This window comes from Vicugna pacos, chromosome 6 (assembly GCF_048564905.1).
Source record: "Vicugna pacos chromosome 6, VicPac4, whole genome shotgun sequence".
NCBI lineage: Eukaryota > Metazoa > Chordata > Mammalia > Artiodactyla > Camelidae > Vicugna > Vicugna pacos.
In genome coordinates, this window is record NC_132992.1 from 93717235 (window position 1) to 93738132 (window position 20898).

Sequence of the window (20898 nt, forward strand, 5' to 3'; positions counted from 1 at the left end):
GGTAAACCCGCAGTGGCGGTGCTGAAGGCGTCAGCGTGACAGATGAGCTTGCTTCCCCGCTGCTTAATTTGCCTCATGTAGGCTGGATGGAGGCAATGAAGGAGACAATTGACTGGGGACAGAATGACTGAGGACAATGAAATAGGAAGAGGTGGGGCCTGGAGGTGCCCCTGGGGGGACAGTGTGGGGTGCTGCCCCACCGCCAGCCCCGTGCAGGGGCGTTTCCCGTCTCTGCCCATGGGATCCCCTGCTTCCCTCCTGGGTGTTCTTTTCCTGCTCTGCAGAGGGATGGGCGTCCCGGGCTGTGGGCAGCGAGGAGTGAGGGTCTCCAGACTGGGCATCAGGACAGTTTGTCCTCACATATCTCAGCGCCTGCTCAGAGAACAGCTTGGAGTCTGCACTTCTGACCCCACAAGGCAGCCGGGCTTCAGTGAGGATGACTTGCTGCTGAGCACTGACCCACTGAAAGTGCATGCTGGTTGAAGTCTGAGCCTCTTGGAAGGAATGAGGATTCCTTTCCCAGAAGAGGGCAGCGATCTTCCCTGGGGCGTTAGGAGCCAGGCAGGAGGGCCTGAAGACCAACTGGTCAGGGCCCTACCACTATCTGGGGAGACAAATAGCCTTTCACTTTTTTTCCCCATGTCATTGGAAGTAAAGACCCAAATCCCAATGGAGGAAGAGAAAAACAGCCTAGAGCCTAAAAGACACAGAGCCAGTCCCCACAGTGCTGAGAACTGAAGTCCTGGGGGGGTATCCCCACAAGGAAAGACTGATGTTTGTTGCTCTGTAGTTCTGAGGACCATCGCCCTGTTATAGCATCGCACGCAGTGTAAGTGTCAGTGACACTCCACTGTATCCCTGCGTGCACTGGCATCTCCTCTTGACAGGCTCAGGCAGCTTATACAGATGAAAATTACTTTTGAGTTTTCTTATTTAGTTTCGAAGAATGTTCTGATGCCTAAGGCAACGCCTAAAGTTGAAGGTGAACAGTGCTGGGAGCTGGTGAGTTGCAGGTGGCGACGCCTACAACTCTCACACACACACACACACACACACACACACACACACGAACCAAAACCAAACATGACAAACCTTCCCAGTATTTTTAAAATATCATCTGTGTTTTTAAAAGCGAAATGTCACGGAAACGACAGGCCAGTCAAGAAACAAGCACCACTCGGAGGGTTGGAGTACTCAGATGTATTACGCCGGCGGGCTCAGAGGGGCTTCTGCTCCGCAGCTCTGAGCACCTCCGAGACATGCACATGAGGTTTTATAGGGTAAAGTACAAGCTTGGGGTATTCGGCCAATAGGCATGGAACAGCTTTAGCAGCATTATCATCACAAAAGTGGAGGCGGGGAGGCAGCAAACCAACATTCCAAAGCCAGATATGTATCTTTGAAAATCCAGCTGGCTAGCAAAAAAACATGAACAGCAAACCAACACTAATTAACCTAGATTTACAAGTTAGTCTACCAGAACTCAGATCAGTATTCCAATACTTAGGTTTGTGAGTTATCTTGTTAGCCCAGCCCAGCCTCTCCTTCACATTCCTAGACTTGTGAGTTATCTTGTTAGACCAGCCCGGCTTTTCCTTCACAAAACCAAAAGAGTGTCTTTTCTTAATTACTTCGTTTTATTTCAACCCCTGCGTGTTTGTCAAAATATTCAGGTATTCAGAAGCAAAAAACTACATGACAAACAACGTTGTTAGTGGAAGAAGCTGATTTTTGCTCTGTGGTGAGAAAATTAACAACAGCAAAGAATAACGCCACATCATGAGACTGCAAGGCACTCTGGAGTACAGCTTTAAAATACTGTTCAAGAACAGAAAATGAAAAACCATTTAATTTGCACTCAGTTTAACATGCAGAAATACAGACATGCTAAGTATGTCATACTATATACATAAAAACGCGAAACAACAACGATATCCAGAATATTGCAATTCCAGGCTGTGAGGGAGACTGAAGTGCCAGGCTGCCATCTACTTCAGCGTAGCTGTGATTCCCAGAGCGCTGGGCATAAGGACGCATCGCACCCGGAAGATGAGCCCGTCTCGCCAGCACAAGAGCCTGCCTGGCTGCCTTTGGTGTCTTCTGGACCTCAGAGAAGACTCAGAAGCAAGACGTCAACTAATGCCAGCACCACCAGGAGAGAAGGACTCGTGCAAACACTGTCCGTCACCAGGAGGAGGTGCCGTGTGTTCTCCGTCAAACCCCGCCTCAAAGAGCCCTCCCGGGTGGGTAATGCTGAACTCGAGCGTTTAAAGAGGACAAGTATGGAAACTGCTTAAGGAACTCGGTTTTAGAAGGTTTACGCTTGCATTTGGCCGTTACTAAAAACTGGAAAACCTAGGCAAAAGCACAGCTATAAAACCCGTGGAAACTGCTGAGCGCCCCGGTTCTCCACGTAAGGATTTTGGAACCGAGACCTCAGTGTGGGTTTAAGTAAGGACCATTTTTATTTTCTGCTGATGGTGGGGCCCCTGGGTATGTGGTGAGGGACTCCTCCCAGCAGCCCCACCTCCAGCTCCCCGCCCTCCCCTCTGGTTAAAAGAAGCTGCTCTCTGATCTTGACTTTGTGGTGCCTCCCCATCTGGTATTCTCTGTTTTCACAGTGACAGCCACCTGGGGGCATAATCCTTCAGTTTTAGAGTGTGTTACTTAGATCCTTGGAGGAGCTCATACATCACTGGTGGGAATGTAAAATGGTACAGCCATTTTGGCAAAATAGACTACAGTTTCTGAAAAAGTTAAATGGAGTTACCATTTGACCCAGGAATTCCACTCCTAAGTAGAATTCCACTCCTAAGGTCTGCACAAAAATGTGTACACAAATGTTAAAAGCAGCATTATGCATCACAGCCCCAAAGTGGAAACAACTCAAATGCCCATCAACAGATGTTTGAATAAACAAAATGCGCACTATCCATAAAATAGAATATTATTCAGCTATAAAAAGGATGGCATATCAATGCAAGTCGCAACATTGATGAACCTTGAAACAAGATGCTGAGTGAAAGAAGCTGATCACAAAAGGTATATAATTCATTCACTTATATAATTGATCTTGTGTGACATGTCTAGAACATGCATGTCTACATAGATATTAAAGTAGGGTAGTGATTGTCTAGGGCTGGGGTAACGTGGGGAAAAGCAGTTTGGGGCAATAGCTGAAGGTACAGGGTCTCTTTCAAGGGTTATGAAAATGTTCTAATGTTGTCTGTGTTGATGATTGCACAACTCTGTGAATATACTAGAAACCACTGAATGGTACATTAAACTTAAGTTGGTGGATTGCATGGTATATGAAATGCATCTCTGTCAACAGATGACTGGATAAAGAAGATGTGGTATATTTATACAATGGAATACTACTCAGCTGTAAAAACCGACAACATAATGTCATTTGCAGCAACATGGATGTTCCTGGAGAATGTTATTCTAAGTGAAGCAAGCCAGAAAGAGAAAGAAAAATACCATATGAGATCGCTTATATGAGGAATGTAAAAAAAAAAAAAGAACATAAATACAAATCAGAAACAGACTCACAGACATAAAATACAAACTTGTGGTTGCCAAGGGGGCGGGGTGTGGGAAGGGACAGACTGGGATTTCAAAATGTAGAACAGATAGACAAGATTCTACTGTATAGCACAGGGAAATACATACAAGATCTTATTGTAGCTCACAGCGAAAAAAAAGTGTGATAATGAATATATGCATGTTCATGTATAAATGAAAAACTGTGCTCTACACTGGAATTTGACACAACATTGTGAAATGACTATAAGTCAATAAACAAATGTTTAAAAAAAAAAGAAACATATCTCAATAAAACTGTTACATACACAAGAAAGGAACGACACAGCCAGGATGGTGGGACGCATCCAGGGGTGTCTTGATCTGTCCCTGGCCATCCCCATTGTCCTCCTGTTCTTTTGGGTGGACCACAGAGTATTCCTGGTGTCTGGTATCAAGATTCCTTCTGGTAGAAGAGTCCAGAGAAAGATTGGCTTCCTTCTCCATATCAGGCTGCCATTTGTGAAGTGGCCAGGAACATTCCAATCCTCTGCCTTAGCTGGTCAGAGCCACACAACCTCCACAGCCCTGAGAGGGGCTCAGCTCCACCTCCATCTGGGGCAGCAAGCACGCCACCAGGCACTGGTAGACAAAGATAAGCACAGCTGGTCCTCCACCATCAAGACATTTGCCAAGACACAGACAAGACAGCTCTTGGCCAAAGAAAACACTGATGTGTGTCTCAGATTAGGGGCTGTCTAGGAGCCAGACCGAGAAGAAAAAGAATTTCAGCAGGGGGAAAGGGCATTCCAGGTAGGTGGAACAGAACATGCAAAAACGTGGAGATAATCTATTTGAACGATATAAATGAATTCGTCATTTTTATTGGGAAAAAATGTGATCGATATCAGCAATTTCATGTAAGTCAGTCTAAAGCAGGCAGAGGGGAAGAAGAACCCAGATCAGCTAGGCCAGTGGTTCTCAAAGTGTGGTCCATGGAATCCTAGGGTCCTGAGATCATTCTGGGGACCCATGAGGTCAAAACTCCTTTCATAATACTAAAGCATTATTCACCCTTCTCACTGGGCTGACATTTACACCAATAGTGCAGAAGCCCTGTCGGGTAGGGCTGCTGGAACCTCAGCCCAGGGCAAGGCAGCTGCACCAAGCTCTACCAGTAATCGCTGGATCCAGCACCACTATGCACTCACAGAAGGAAAAGGACCTAGTTTCACTTTAAAACATGCTGATCAGCAGTAAAAATGGTTATTTTTATTAACTCTCAACCCTGAGTATACATCTTTTCCATTTATAGGATGAAATGCCAAGGCCACCTCTAGCCCTTCTGTTGCGAAGTGTGGGACAGGGGCTGAGGAAAAGCATCTGTGCATTTGCCTGTGTGAGTTACCAGCTGAACTAGCCACTTGTTTTAAGAATTCAGAGACTCTGCCTGCTCAGGTCTGAGCTGTTGATTGGCATATTTTTGAAAATGAATGATGCAAGGTGGCTACTTATAGGTAAACTGAAAGTTTTTGTTGCCAGTGATAGAAATTTGAACACTCAGCTGGGTGGGGGCATAGCTCAGTGGTAGAGTGCATGCCTAGCACACACGAGGTCCTGGGTTCAATTCCCGGTAACTCCAATTTAAAAAATTTTTTTCTAAAGAAAGAGAAAACTATTTTTTAATTTGAGCACTCCAGCAAAATGAGGATTTGGGAAAACTTGTGTCTCTCACTGTGAGTCTAAGACTCCCAATAGCAAAATACTTTCCTGGTGAGATTGACAATGTTAACGAAGTTTCTTTAGGGATGACATATAATAAAATGGGTCAACATCTAGAAGATCTGCTCCATGAGCCAGTATTTGCCACGTGATAAACATCTAACGTCAGAAAAGCACATGTGGGTTAAAGAGCCATTCAAAGTGTGAGACAGACCAATAGACTTGACTTTCACAGAGCAGGCAAATTTCATAAAATTCATCAAGATGGTTTCAGGATCCATGCTGTCGATCATTTTTAACAAACTAGTTCCTGTCCAGTTTTGGTGTGTTAGCAAAGAAGAATAGCCAAATTACCTAAAACAGGCATTAAAATACCCCTCTTTTTCCCAAAGAGGGAAGTGGCCAGGGGCATGAGAGCCTGAACATTCCTCACACACTTCAGCTGAAACAACATATCACAACTGATTGGACTCAGAAGCAGATATGAGAGTCTACCTGTCTCTCAGCAAGCTCAAGATATTTGCAAAAAATGTAGAACAGTTACCCCCATATCATTGTTTGTTGTTATTGTTTCAGAAAATTACTTATTTTTTTCATCTAAAAATCATTGTTGGTGGAGGGGAATAGCTCAGTGGTAGAGTGCCTGCCTAGCATGCACAAGGTCTTGGGTTCAATCCCTAGCACCTCCTCTAAAAATAAATAAATACCTAATTACCTCCCCCCGCTAAAAAAATTATCAGTGTTACTAAGTTATGGGGTTATTATCATTATTTAAAAATAAACTAATATTTCTAAATGAATATTCTTTTTATATATATACTAATTTGTTTCCAAATCTATTTATTCATAAATCTTATTATTTACTTTGTTTATAATTTATTTCAAGAATACTAATTTTGTATTTTAATGAATTTCTACTATTTTTAATGAATAAATATTATAAGTGAATGAATAAATATCTCTTGGTTTTAATTTCTAGTATGTTAATAACTATCAACAGCTATACCCACATGAGCTAATGTTCTATAGTTTAAGTTCAACAATTAAGAGTAAAGAGGGTCCTGCGACCAGAACATCTGAGAAGTTCTGGCTTAGGGCACAAGGAGCTGCCCCCAGTGTCCACTTACGGCTACCGGACCCACGCGCCAGCTGTGCCCCACCGCCTGGCTCCCTCTGCACCCCAGAAGCCCCTCCCCGGCCACCCCGCCCAGGGCCGGATCCTGCCCCATTGCCTTCCCTGGAGGAGAGCCCTGAAGCCTCGCATCTGGTCACCTTGTCCAAAGCTGGAGACAGCAACAGCTTCTCTTGTCCGAGTCACTGGAACTACGTGGCCAGTCCTCTCTGTTGGGAGCAAAATGAGGGCTTCTGTGCACCTGTGAACACTGGGCCAGTGCAGCCGCGGGCCCAGAGTCTGCGCCCCCGGGGGCACACACGGTGAAGACCAGAATGACGTCTAGAGCAATCTCTTCCAGGGCAGCTGGGACACTAGGTGCTTCCCCAAGCCCCCACCTACATTTCCCTCCCCAAGACCCCTGGGAAGCCTACCAGGGAGCCCTGGAAACTAGGAAGGCGTCCAGACAGGAGCGCTTCCAGGGCCCTGCTCAGTCGAGCTCGGCAGCAGGGGGCGGTGAGACCAGCCCCTCTCATGACCCCCAGGCAGGGGATGGTCCCAACTGACCCTCCAGACCTGAGGACCCCTGCCTTTCACCCAGCCCTGCCCCAAGCTCCGTAAGCTTGCCCCACCCCCTTCTCCCTCTCACCTCACATAACCCGGGAACTCGTCTCTGAAGGAGGCCAGCCATTCATGCAGAGACTCTCTGCTCCTGTTCTGTCTGAGCTGGAAGATGTCCTTGATGGTCTCCCAGCAGGGCATTCTGTCATCCACGTCCTGCTGGGAATGGCTGGTGGGTGAGCCGGGGTGTGTGCCCCTGGCCTCCTCCAGGGAAGCCTGGGTCCGCCACACCCAGCACAAGCCCACGCCCCGGGGTCGCTCACAGGCCCCAGGACCTGCACTGCCTGGCAGAGTGGGGTCCTACCTGTCTGTCGCCGCCCAAGCTCCCGCAGCCTGTCCTGACCAGGGCTCTGCCCCGTCCCCGCCCCACAGCTCCCAGCCTTGTGAAAGCCGGTGGCCCCGGAACAGGCAGAGGCGGAGCAGACAGCCAGCCCCAGGCTGGCAGGGGGCAGGGCAGGACGTGAGGACCAGGAAAGGGGGAGCGGAGGCCCCGCACTCGGACCCACCCAAGGGTCTCCGGCTCACCTCCCGCTCCCCGAAAATTGTGTCCAGCTCCAAGACTTCCTTCTTCACCTGACCCTCATGGTCCGCCCACACCCCAGGCTCCAGCGTCTTGAGATAGGTGACCAGGGCATGGACATACTCCCCCAAAACCACCGTGTACAGACTTTTCACAAGGACCTGTCCCCCCAAAAGACAAGAAGACACAAAGGCTTGATTGAAGATGGTCCCAGGACATGGCCCAAGTGGCCTTAGTGGCTCTCCCTCCAGGATGGGACGGGAAGGGAGGGCGCAGGATGTTCCGTAAACACTGTCTACATGGGTCTGTGGGGCCTGCCCCCTACCCTGAAGGTCTAACCCTAATCACTGGGGCACAGAGGCAGCCAGCCTCACCTTCTCAGGGTGACCGTCAGCTTGTCACATCAGCTCCCTGAGTCTGCCTCCCTCAGGAGACCCAGAGCCAGAGGGACAACGAGGGCCATTCTGCTCTGCCTGTCTCTGGCCCTGGGCCTCCCCATTGGTAACAGGGTCCCCACAGCCCTTTGAGACTCCAGCCCGCATTCGGGGGTCAGGGTCCCAGCAGCCATGCAGGGCCAACCCCCAGGGAAGTCCACTCTCGGCTCCTCCCTACCTTGTATGTGGGAGTGCTGTGCATGTTGGAGCAGCCCTTCAGGGCCTGCTGCAGGGACTGCAGAGCTTGGACCAGACCATCATTCCTCGTCGAAAAGTGATGCTCCAGCCGACTCTGAGGACAGGAGGGTCAGATGCAACTGGGGCCTGAGGCACCCAGGCAGCTGTGCTCCCTCAAGCCCTCATCCTTCCTCCCCTCCAGCCCTGCAGTCCCCACCTCCCCTGAACCCACATCACAGGACCCAGAGGCTCACCACCCTCCCAACCCCCTCCCCGGTCTGCCCCAGAGCTCTGTCCGCCTTCTCCTGCTGACTCCTGAGAGCATCCCAGGCTCAATCCACAGACGTTGGTGCAAGCTCCTGCCCCGGAGCCCACCAGTCCTCCTAGAGCCCCTCCTCTCTCCGCTGGGTCCCCATAGCACCAGAGCATGGCCCAAGACCCCAGTGATGCTCGCTGCCCCAAGTCTGAGTTCCAGAGACATGGGGGTGGGGGACACAGCCAGCCCCACCTGAGTGCAGCCCCAGCCAGCTCAGGTCTCAGTAGACACCCCAGGGGATGAGCAGGGGAGGCAAAACCAAATGTTTAGTCAGGGAGCCCAAGCATCCCGTCCCAGACACAACCCTCCAACGCCCTGTCTGAATGATGCAGCCTCGGGAGCATCATCTGCAAAACATGTTGTCGAGCCAATCAGTTAGCTGCGGCTGCCTGGAGCTCTGCACAGAGAGGACGTGAGCAGAGCAGAAAGTTGGGATTGATTAGCAGTGTCTGCACAGCTCAGGGCGAGACAAGGGCAAGTTCTTCTGCCTTTGCCATCCTGGGAGGACACGACCGTTCTGGATCTTTCCATGCGACACTGAGCCAGGTGCTCAGACCGCTGTGGAAAACCCAGTGGCAGCTACCCAGAAGCCAGCTCCCACAGTGGAAAGTGGGTCACTGGTTAGAGCTGTGGGATGTCGGGGATGGAGGCCCACCCTCACTAGCACCTCCCACCTCCCCATCCTCCTGCCCAGTAGGTCCCTGGGGAGAGGATGGTGTGGGCCTTGCCCTCAGCCTGAAGTTGAATGGAACCCAGGAGGCCCCGAACCACATCTGGGAGGCCACCCTGTCCTCTCAAAGCTTCAGCTCCTGGGTCAGGCCTCGGGCAACTCCCAGGGCAAGGCCTGAGCCTGGAGGCAGCCATGGCTTGTGGGGAGGCACAGAGGCCCTGGGAACACAGTGGAGGGGCTGCGCCTGCCTGGGGAGGCACTTGGGTCAGAGTGGGATTGGAGGGAGGGGGCAGGGGTCAGGCCTGGGGGAGTCGGTGTCAGCCTTCAGCTGGCCTGCCTGGCAGGATGGTGACTCCGCAGGTAGAGAGAGGACAGGGCAGGTCTGGCCGAGGCAACAGAGAGATGCAAAAGTGGGCCCTGCCCAGGGAGGTGCCCTGGGTGAGAATGGAGACAGGCCTCATTCCCTGGGAGCAGCAAGACCCCACCCCAGGGTGCGGTGGTCAGGGGTGCATCACCTGGAACAGGGCTCTGACCCTGATCAGCAGGTCGTCCTGGCTCCAGACCTCAATGCTGTTGATGATGCCTTGCACCGAGCCTTCCTGGACCAGAGCCTCCCATGTTTTCCTGTTGGGGGCAACCAAAGGGGCCCATGGGGCCTGGCCAGGAGCCCAGCCACAGCTCCCAAGCTGCACACCCACCGTCGGCTCCCCACCCCAGGCAGCCGCGGACAAACCATTCCTGCGGCTCTTATCATCTATCTCGTCCCTACTCTTTCTTCTGAATGTATTTCTTTATGGAATAAGTGTTACATCCACATGGCTTCAAATGCAAAAGGTACAGTGAAAAACTCTCTCCAGAGGCAGCCAGTGTTTTTGGCATCTGGCATTTCCAGTACGAAATTGTGCAACTGGATATACACGAGGGCGATGTTCTTCCCCCTTTTTTCACAGATGGCATCAAGTCTGCAGTCCACACAGATCAGCCCCCCAGGTCCGAGGTCTGGCCACCCAGCTCTGCCAGCCCCCTGCCCTCATCTGGGACACAGCAGGGACACACCTGAGAATGCAGCAGTTTTCCAGCACGTGCAGCTGGGGGAAGGTCCCGGCACTGGCGTGCAGCTGGATGAAGCTCGGAGCACCCTCCTTCTGGTATCTGCAAGTGAAGGCAGAGGTGCAGGCCCCTCCCCTGGGCCCGCCCCACCCAGCTGAGCCTTTCTCCTTTCTCAGCTTAACTGCCACCTCTTTCATAGAATCACAAATGTGGGTGACAATAGTTAAGATGTTGACAACTTGGCCTGGCTCTGTCCCAGCCGCCTAAGCCAGATGCTTTCAGAGGATTTTTTCATGCAGTGCTCTCCATGATTCTTTGTGCTAAATGCTTCTAGAACACAGTGGGAGTGGCTTTCTCCTGTGGTCTGGTGTCACCGCTAATGCTGCATCCACCCCACCAAGTGGAGGAAGAGGCAAGGAAAGACGGCCCCTGAGGAGAGTCCAGGATGCCCACGAGGAGGGGGGCCCGCCGCCTACCTCCTGCCTCGGCCCTTGCAGCTGCCCTGAAGCAGAGAGTGTGGAGAGGGCTGGGGAGGGCGCAGGCCTCGCTGCTCCCCAAAGACAGCAAAGGAAGGGGGTCCTTGTACCCGAGAACGCAGGTCAGGGTCTTAGACTGGCCACCCAGCAGTATTTTCTTAAACATTTAAAACCTGGCTGTAAAATTAAAATTTTAAAGTTTAAAAAAAAAAAGATAAAGAAAGAAAGCAACGAGCCAGCCTGGCTGATTTCACTTAAAAATCCACGTCTTTGGCCTTTCTTGAGTAACCTGCCTGGTGTCAGCCCTTTGGAGACCCTCGACCCAGGTGAACAGAGCCACTCTGCAGACCCCAGGAAAGGGGGCCTCGTGATGTGACCACACACCATGATTTGCCCCAAACTTCTTCTTGGGAAGTCCACATGCCCCAGGACTCTACGACACACCTCCTCGCCGGAGCCCCTTAGGAAAGAGGCAGAGCCCCTCCCAAATCCAGCGACCAGGGCAGAGCTGGGTGTGGGGCTCGGACTGGACAGCAGGTCCTGCTGGGAAAACCAGAGGTGGGGGTGGGAGACACCTCGGCTGCAAGGTCTAAGGCAGAACCCGAAAGTTCAGAAACTGAGAGAAATAATATTTTATTGCAATTTTTTTTAAAAAAAAAACCTACGATGCACATACTTTAAATACGGACAGGATCTGACCCTGATCTTCTACAACTCCCCTCCCTGGCTTCCGCCTAAGCCCAGCCTGCCATCCAGCATGGGAGTCATGAGCCCCACGAGTTGTTCAAATGTCAATCAGTTAAAATTAAATACAATTTAAACTTCCTTTCCCCCATGAAACAAGCCACACAGCCTCCGGAGCTGGTGCCTCCATGCTTAACGTCTCCACCTGACACACGGCTGCTCCAGAGCCACAGCAGGACTAGGGGGACCCAAAGCACCCCCAGCCCCTTCCCCTGTGTTGGCAACTGGCCCTGGCCTGGTGGCTGACAGCCGGTGGCTTGGTTAGTGCTCTGACCTGGGTTAGATGGACCCAGCGTCCACGTCCCCCGTCTGGGTGGGCTGCCTTCTCACTCACCTGTTCAGAAAATCCAAAAATGTTTTCACAACCATGATTCGAACCTGGCTGCTGATGGGTGGTCCGATGTTCTGGCCCACAATTATGGTTTCTTTCAACAGCTGTTGGTCAGAGCAAGTGGTCTCTCAGGGGCAGGGGGCAATCACACAGCCAGGGGACACTGGGAAGATGTGGCCCTTCCCAACCGCGTGCCTGTCACAGCTGCCCCCCCCCCCCGCCGCCTGCCCACTGCAGGCGGCAAGGGGCAAACGCTTGTCAGCAAGCCCCCAGGACCTCACTGACCCCCGGTCCTGCCTCACTGCGGCCCGCGGCCAGCCACACCCACGCTGGGCTTCTCCGCCTGGCCCTGAAGCTGCCCCAAGCCCCCACCAACAGACATTGCCAACTCTCCCCACAGCCCCCACCCCCAGCTGCTGACACCCCACTGGATGCTCTGAACGGGACACCCCAGCATCACACACACATGCTCCTCGTGGACCAAACGCCCTCCACCCCCATGGGCTGCACAACTGTCTCCTCCAGACTTGGCACACCACCCCCTTGCTGAAGTCCCAGCCGTCCCTAGACACCCATCTCTTCACAGGTCCTGGTTAGGCCCAAGCAGTCCGTCCTCATGAGCTGAGAGGTTCCTGGCAGAGGCATCTCCCCAAAAGATACGCCCTGCATCCCAGCACTGGAGCCCCACCATTCAAGGGCCAGGCTCCCACTCCCTGCTTCTGCCCAACGCCCTCAGCCCTCAACACTGCGTGTCCCCAGCACTGTCCCTGCTCCAATGGCCCAGGACATCCACCTCCTCCACACAGCCCCCTCCTTGCTGCACCCGCCTCCCAGCGCCCCAGTACTTCCAGGCCCCTCCTCCACCAGGGAGGGGCGCGGGATGCTTGTGGTGGGTTTGAAAGGCACCAGCTGGCATTTACCTGGAAGATTTCGAGGAACGTTTTGTAGGAAGACTCGGCCTGACTTCTCCGATCATAGATCAGGACTCGTTCTAGTGTGTCTGTCAACTCTGTCTGCTCAGAACACAATCAAAGCAATTCTATTCCTGTGCATTTCTCAGGGGTGGGGGGCAGGTTCAGCCCCTCACAGCTGAAGCTGGGGCACCCTGACTGAGACAGGAGCGAGGGGTAAGGCTTTGACCAGCCCAGAGACCCCCACCAACCAGTAGCCGGAAATCTGCCCCCCAGGGGCCCAGTTTCCCCAGTAAACCCGTTCTTTCATGGCTCCCATCCCTCTGTCTATCGTAGGTGGATGTGAAGCACCGTCTAGACACCCTCTCTTCACTCCTGGCAGCTTCCGCAATCCCCACTCAGTCAAGGGGCAATGAACAGCTCCTGGGGGACCAGAGCCCCTGCAGTAACCACGACCGGAGGGAGGTGCCCAGTCACCAGCCGACTGGAGGTCAAGAGGCCACAGGCGGCTAGGACTGCCCAGGCCATGGCCATGGCCATGGGCCGGTCACCACGGCCTGTGCGGCCCAGCTGGGCCGGGGAGCCCCGGGTGCCGGAGCCCAGCACCCGGCCAAAAGCCCGTGTGACCCCTCAGGCCGGCCCACAGGAACGCCCAAGGCCCCCGCCTCCTGGCAGGCCCGGAGGAAGTGCCCTCCCCACCCCAGGCGCGGCTCGCGCCCTGCGGTCTCAGGCCCGGCGGGCGCGCCCTGCCTCACAGTGAACGTGAGCCCGGGGGTCTCCGCCTGGAGGCCTGCGATGAGGGCGCTCCCCTCCGACTCAGCCCTCAGAACCCTTCTACTCTGCCCACCGCCCACCACCCACCCCCAGGTCCCTAGACCAGCAGGAAAATTGGTCCGGCCGGCTGGCGCCTGGGCAGGGAGAGGGTTCCCCAGCCCGCCTGGCGCGGCTCCTGGGGGTGGGATGGGGACCACGGCCGCACGCCACGGCGGCCGCACCGTTCCTTTGCTTCTGGCTGCTTGTCTGAGTGGACTAGTCGGACACCTGGCAGCTCAGCCCAGCTCTTGGCAGTTGGTCCAAGCCGGGAAGAGCAGAGGAGGATAAGCCCTGAATTTTCAAATTCAGCAACTTCACAGCTTCAGGAGAGCTTCGAAGAACAGGAGGCCCAGACCCAGATGCTTCAGGGAGACGGAGCCCTGAGTCTGGCCTTAATCTCTTGTGAGCACGGAGGGAAAGTCTGAAGCGTCTGCATCAGTCACTGGGAAATGCCAGTTAAGTCTGTACAAGCTCTTTATCTCACTCTCGTAAAGCTCAGTTCCTACATCTGTTAGCTAAGAAGGGCGGGGAGTCTCCCTGGACCCTCACACATTCCTTCCACTAGTCCTCACATCGGGCCCAGGCCCAGAGGCGCTGCCTATAGCAAATCACGTCTGACAAAACTGCCATGGTAGACAGCTGCAACGCCCCCTCGCGTGCTAGCTGCGTTGGCAGGGGAATAGCTGCATGCACCCTCCCTGGGACAACCGACTCTGTGCAAGGCTCACCAGCCCTGCTCTGTCACTCGCCAGTGCCCAGGGAGCCAGGCTGCACTTTCGGGTCAAGGCAGCAGCGGTGCCGGATCGGGCACCCCCCACGCGCTGCCTCGTGCCTCAGACCCGCAGGACAGCAGGCAAGGGCCAGAATCCGCGCCCCACCCCCAGCCCCAGGGGTGGACTCGGGCTCTGGTTCAAACCCCCAGGTGCAGGACAAGGAGAGGGCCGCTTGGGGGGCCATTTACCTGGATCAGCTCCAGCAGCTTCTCCTGCACCTGGAACATCCAGGTAACAAACATCACTGGGTCCAAGAGTCTCCTGGCAGCTGTGGGCTCCTTGGAGGCGGGAGGTGCCTTCTGACGCATCTCCCTGCTGGATTGGAAGCAGCCATGAGGGGCACAGGCCTTGGGGAGGAGGGCAGCTCGAAGCTGAGGGCAGTGGGCTCCAGGCCGGGCCCCACCCCCCCCTGCACACAGGCCATGGCTGGGGAGGGCAGCTGGGGGTGACAAAGGGGAACAAAGGGCTCAGGGGTCACACACAAGCTCCCCATACATGCACGGACACGCTAACACACCTGTACACACACGTGTGTGCACACGCTGTCCCCTGAGGACCACCCCCGCCCAAGTGGCCCTTCCGATGGCCTCCGCCTTGACCACAGCCCTGTGCCTGAGGGCCCTCACCACAAGGCAGTGGCCTTGCCCAGGACCCCAAGGCCCCCCAGGAGGACTCACTGCCCAAACAAGGTGGCCCTGCCCCAGGTGTACAGCTTGTAATAGTTTTCCCGGTCTTCACCACTGGAGGACAGGAGCACAGAGAGGTGGCTGCAGAGGACCTCCTGGAAGCACACTCTGTAGAGGGCCAAGAAGCAGACCCCCAGCCGGCCCTCCAGCTGGGGCCCCAGGACATGTTCCACAGCCTTGCCCAGCTCCTCCAGGTACCCGCTCAGCTCGGCCCCGGAGACGGGGCCGGGCAGCCGGGCCTCGGCATCCTTCCTCAGCAGGCTCTGCAGCTGACTGTCCCAGGCCTCCAGGCCACCCCCCTGGAGGGTGCTGGGCTTTGGTCCCTCGAAGTTCTTGGCCCAGTTCACAGCTGCCATCACCGACTGGAGCTTTGGCTGCAGCTGCCGGCTCCTCCCGCTGCCTGACAGGGCCTCCTGGACGACCTGCCACATGCCCTGGGCCACGGCCTGGTACTGGGAGCCACAGTCCTGCTTTTCCGCTGCCGACCGTGAGATGGTCTTGCAGGCTTCCAGGAACCGGCCCTCTTGGACCAACTGTGAGATGTCTGGAAGAAGGGAGCCGGGGGTGAAGACTTACCAGGGCCTCGATGGAAGAGCACTGGGGAGGCGGGGCAGGCGCCTGCCACAGGGCTCCTCGGGGTCACTCCCCCTTGCATGAGCGCGCAGGCACTGGACTCGCCCACCAGAGGATTCAGAGGCCAGTCTGAAGAGCCTTTGGGAGCAGGGTCTATGGGCCAGTCAGGAGCAGAAGGTCAAGGGCTTTTACTGCGCGTGCAGGAGGCCAGTAAGCCTGGTGCTGTGTCGCTTTGGCTTCAGAGCAAAGCCTCACACCTGGGAGCCTCTAAGCTCCTGGGGCCGCTCTCGCCGTCATCAGCTGTGGGTTGTTAACCCAGCATCCTGCCTGGACACAGAGGCATGCGGCTGGGGGGGGCAGAGCTACTAGAAAATAGTCCAGCACAACAGTTCTCAGCACGAGTGCATGTCAGGACCACCTGGGGGGCCCCTCCAAGCCCAGGCTGAAATTTGCTTTTCTGCACGGTTCCCAGACGGTGCTGACAGCGCTGGTCTCAGGACCACAGTTAGAGAACTAGCTGCTCTACGTGGTGTCGAGGGCAGTTCGCACGCCGCCTCCTTCCACGCTCAGCTCAGCCACGGAGATGGGTAGGTAGATGGATGATAAATGTAAGACAGATGTGCAGATGACAAGTACAGATAATTGGCAGACGGTGGTTGATAGACACCTGGGTGGCAGGCGGATGGTAGACAGACAGGTTGGGAGTAGATGGCTGACAGGTAAATGAGACAGAGGGGGAGACGGCTCTCCCACAGAACCACCCTGGAAGGGGCTCGGCCCGCAGGCAGGGTAGGGGTGCAGGTGGTGGTCTGCAGCCTTCCATTCCCCCTCCCAGAGAGCCTGGGGCTCCCCGGTTTCTGGCCCTTCTACAGACAAGGAAGCAGCTCAGACCTGAGCAGCAGCTGGAGGCAAAGTCTCTGAGATGGGTGCCTGGGGCTTCCCTTCAAAAGTTCGGAGGGAAAGGGGGATCTCGGCCACATCAGCCAGTCCAGCCCAGGCCCCGCATGTGACGGACCAGTGGATGGAAGGGAGAGTCCCCCGCCCCAGCTGATGCCCTTTCGAGCCCTTGGCTTTCCCCTGGACAGGGTGGTGGCCTCCTCATGGTCCCCTCTTCTATATTCTCACCTTTCCCCTCTGTCCTGCTGCTGCCGTGCTCGTGAGCAGTGTCCTTGGCCACACGTGGGCTCCCTGTGCACTGCCCTGTGCCACGCCCAGACCTCCCCATCCGAGCACACAATCCTCAGGAGCCCCAGGTACAACCTGGGATCCCGGCCACCCCGGGCTGTTCAGGGAGGGCACTTCTCCCAAGCAAGGCACCAGGGGGTGGCTCTCTGCAGGGTCTGGGCTGTGGTTCCCAGTTGGGTAGCTGGTGGCAGCACATTACGAGGAGAAGGATTCTCAGGGGTGCGGAGGCCTGACCCTGCTGTTCTGAGCTGGCTGCACTGCCTCCTACCCGATGCCCCAGCATTTCATCAGTCCCCATCCTTAAAGCAAATATAACAAATGCAGGCCTGTTGTGAATCCTGGGGCATGGGTGTTATTCTCTGTGCTTTTCTGAATGTTCCATTTCTCAGACATTAAAAAAAGAAGAAAGTTTGTATCATGGGTTGAATAGTATCCCCCAAAATTCACAACCTTCCCAGAGCTTCAGAATGTGACCTTATCTGGAAATAGGGTTGTTGCAGATGTGACTGGTTAAGACGAGGTCCTGAGGGGAGGGCGTAGCTCGGGGTCGGGGGCATGCACAAGGTCCTGGGTTCAATACCATTAAAAAAATATATAAATACATAAATTAAAAATATATATAAATACATAAATAAACCTAATGACCTCCCCTCTTCAAAAAATAAAGAAGGTAAATAAATCTGTGTTTTTAAAACTGTTTTTAGAAAGTTAGCATGCAAACTAACAAAAAATGAAGTTGAAAAAGATGAGGTCCTATTGGAATAGAGTGGCCTTTTATCCCGTATGGCTGTGTCCTTATAAGAAAAGAAAACTAAGACACATAGAGAAGAGGCCACGTGAAGACAGAGGCAGAGACTGGAGCCTCCACAAGGCAAGAGGAAGAGAAGGATGCTTTCAGAAGCCGGAGGAGGCAGGACGGGTCCTCCCCACGATCCCTTCCAGGGAGAATGGCCCTGCCCGCACCTTGATTTCCGACTGCTGGCCTCCAAGACTGACAGAATAAATGTCTGTGGCTTTAAGCCTCCCAGGTGTGGTCACTTGTCATGGCAACCCCAGGACTCTTCAGTCCCCCTGGCATCAGCTGGGTCACGCCCAGACTTCCCCTGTGCCCCACTTCCCAAGCTCTGGGCTCTTAGAAAGCCTTCTGGCCCCTTCTGACCAACCTGTTCAGCAGGCAAGTCTCAGCCCCCGAGACCAAGCCTCCCCACCAGCCCAGCCCCGACCCAGGACGCGCCTGCGGCGCCATGTCCCAGCCTTCCCAAGCTCGCAGTGCTCCTCGCCTAGAGACTCTCCCTGCCCCGCCCCGCGCAGCCACCACCACTGGAGACATCCCTGGTTGTCTGTCTTCCTCCACCAGGCGCCTGCCCCCGACTGTCTGACCCTCAATCGCCACCTCCTTCAGCTGCTGCCACCCTGACTGACTGGGGGCACCAGCCCAGAGCTTCAAGGGCAGTGCTGGGGCCACGCCCCCAGCAGGCTCAGCGCCCAGCATGGTACCCGCACACATGCACTGCGACCGTTAACACCCATCCCTGGAAGGGGATGCCTTCCGGAGCCTCTAGGGACCCACAAGTCATTGCCAGAGGAGAAGCCCCCGAGGGCAGTCCAGGCTCTGGGGGGCTCTGGACTGCAGCACCTGTGGGAAGGAGACCCCAAGAGAAGGGCTGTCCCCAGCATGAGGGGCTGTTGGGATCAGGCTCTCAGGACCAGGGGGCAGAGTCACAGGGCGCTGGGGTCGGTGGCAGGGGCAGAGAGGCTTTGGGACGGCACAGGGGAAGCACCGCGAGGGGCAGTGGCCCAAGACTGAGGCTGTGAGCATCTGGATGCTTCTGGCACCTGATGGATTTCAAAGGCCCCGTTTCTCAGCATCCAGGATCGGAGGCAGCAGCGCCCCTGAGCGACCACAGAGATGCCAGGAACCAGGCATGGAGAACAAATTAAATGAAGAGGTTTTGAATATGCTAAAAGGGAAAAGAGGTGAGGACACCCCGAGTTCTGGGATGAGCACTTAGGGGCTAGGGACGATCGTATCTCCTGTGGGTGTCGGGCAGGGCAGGGGTGAGCTGAGGATTCTGTAAATTCGGAGGGCTGGGCTGGGCCAGGCCGGGAGAGGGTGGAAGGGAATTCCACTTTGGATCCCACAGGAGCCTCAGCAAGACGACCCGGCCTGTAGCCACAGGTTCTGGATGGAGACATTAGTGGGGATACGGTCAGGCAGGCAAAGACAGACACTTGGTGTCCCTAGCTGTCTCTGCACATGCCCAAGCTGCTAGGGCACAGCAGACTGGCCCGCCTGGCACCCACCAGGCCCTGTGCAGGCCCATGGAACTGCAGACAGACCACCTGACCTGGGTCACGGGCCAGCCACACTTGGCATGGGGAAGGAAGGAAATGGCCCTGAAAGAGTGGCCGTCCTGGCAAGGACACCCAACGTCACCAGGCATGGAGCTAGTGAGGAGAGACCCTCCCTCAAGATCCCATCACCTGGGAATCAACTGATAAAGGCTTGTCCCTTCTCAGGGGACAGTGCTAGTCACCATCCAGATGCCAGAGATATAAAAGCAGCTGGTGACACCCCATGACCCCACGACCCTGGGCTCCCACGACAATCTGCCACTTCCCACTGACCGCATGTAAAACCTGCCCCGTTTTCTCTTCAGGAAGTCACTCCCTACATTACAAACACACCAGCGCCTCCCAGAAAACCCAGCCACTCCCACCAACCCACTATGGACCAGAGCCTTAGTTAACAGAATGGCCGCAGCCCCACTCTCCCCTTCAAGGGCGCCCAGTGAGTTTCCCTGGGCATAGACCCATGCTGGGCTGTGGGGACACAAACATGGATCAGACACAAACCAGACACACACAGCCCCAACCTCACCCCCAGGTGCCTCTTCTCTCACTCCTGTGCCCCAGAGCCTGGCCCACAGCCAAGTATCCAGCTCTGGTTGCCTGGATCTGAACCTTGAACTCCTCTCTTGCTGTGTGTCCCCAGGCAAGTGATGCAAATTCTCTGAGCCTGTGTTTCATCAGCTTTGACTGGAGCTTCACATGTCAGCCATGGTGAGGTGCGTCTCACAAAAGGGAGGACTGCTGGCGGCTGCATCCTGTGTGGGTGCCAGTCCTGCTCCCCACTCCAGCCCCATCACAGCCCATCGCAGGACAGGCGGTAGCCAGCACCTCTCACCAGGTGGGGTCCTCCAGGCTTGGGGAGGAAGGGTCTTATCCCTCAGTCTCACTCCTCCAAGCCCTCAGAGTGACACCCACCAGGGTGGCATGCCATAAATACTGAATGAAGGGATGAACACATGAGCAAAGGAGTGAACAAACGGAAGAACCAAGAGACCAGGACATCCTGCCAGATGAGAAAGGTGACGCTCATACCTTTAGAAAGTTCTTCCTGACACACAGCAGGGGCGTGGTGCTCCTCCTTACTGCGGGAACCTTTCTTTAAAAACTGCATCTTCGATTTGGTTTTGTTCTGTCTGCTCGAGTGCTCTCGGGTCGCCATTGAGCAGATCTCTTGGAGCTCGTTATATGCTTCTGCTCCTTCCCACCTTGATTTCTTCTTCCCTGGAAAAAACCTCCTTTTGAATTGATCCATCTCGCTGTCTTGATCAGCCTGGCTCCACAGACAGCCTCTCAGCTTCTGAGTCCCTGGCCTTTTTATTGTCTCTCCCGAACAAAAAAAAAAAAAAGCACAAATGGGAGTGATGGAAAAGTTGGGTGGGCACCCGAGTAAACGAAACTGAAATGGAAATGAATGCTTTTTAGAGTTTCCTGTTTCACACAGCAGGGCTTCCCTCTGAGCAAAGGTGGCAGTTTCATTATTTAGCCCAAGAATGTTTCCCTGATGTCTTGGGTCAATTCTAGGACAGGGCAGAAGGTCATGCAGTTAGAAGGGCCACGTGAAGCCTGTGCTCACAGTGGACCACTCCCCACCACCATCGCACTCCCACACTCCCACACTCCCATCCCATCACTGCTGTCAAAAGTGAGGATGAACTCTGTTCAGGATTTTTTTTTTTCAGTCTGTCACTAAAGAAGTTACCCATAGCTATGATTTCTTTCATTTTTAAAAAAAATTGTAGTAAAATATATGGAACACAAAATTTACCATTTTAATCATTTTTAAGTACACATACAGTTCAGTAGCATCAACTAATACACACTGTTGTGCAACATCACCATCATCTCCAAAACTCTTTTCATCTTACAAAACTAAAACTGTCTCCGTTCCCTACCTTCAGTCCCTGGCAA

General features: G+C 54.4%; 1 protein-coding gene across 1 annotated transcript; it reads right to left on the minus strand.

The window, feature by feature from the left end:
• Nucleotides 1–1091: 1091 nt before the first annotated feature.
• LOC107034810 (uncharacterized) lies at nucleotides 1092–20254 on the minus strand. The gene is made up of 12 exons (XM_072963788.1): nucleotides 20023–20254; nucleotides 14872–15424; nucleotides 14383–14509; nucleotides 12618–12710; nucleotides 11701–11801; nucleotides 10153–10248; nucleotides 9612–9720; nucleotides 8112–8225; nucleotides 7505–7660; nucleotides 7008–7138; nucleotides 6520–6588; nucleotides 1092–1818 (listed from the first exon to the last, which is right to left on the minus strand). Exons 1-12 carry the CDS (start codon nucleotides 20240–20242, stop codon nucleotides 1692–1694), a joined length of 1896 nt encoding a protein of 631 aa, XP_072819889.1. The 5' UTR covers nucleotides 20243–20254; the 3' UTR covers nucleotides 1092–1691.
• Nucleotides 20255–20898: the final 644 nt, after the last annotated feature.

Bases quoted from the DNA above. Each gene is read 5' to 3' on its own strand.
- LOC107034810 (XM_072963788.1), bottom strand. From the start codon at position 20,242: ATGGATCAATTCAAAAGGAGGTTTTTTCCAGGGAAGAAGAAATCAAGG. The intron at 12,711-14,382 runs GTAAATGGCCCC...TGTTCTGAGCAG, and splicing joins AGCTGCTGGAGCTGATCCAG to ACAGAGTTGACAGACACACT. The intron at 8,226-9,611 runs GTGATGCACCCC...TCCTGTCCTCAG, and splicing joins GGGTCAGAGCCCTGTTCCAG to AGTCGGCTGGAGCATCACTT.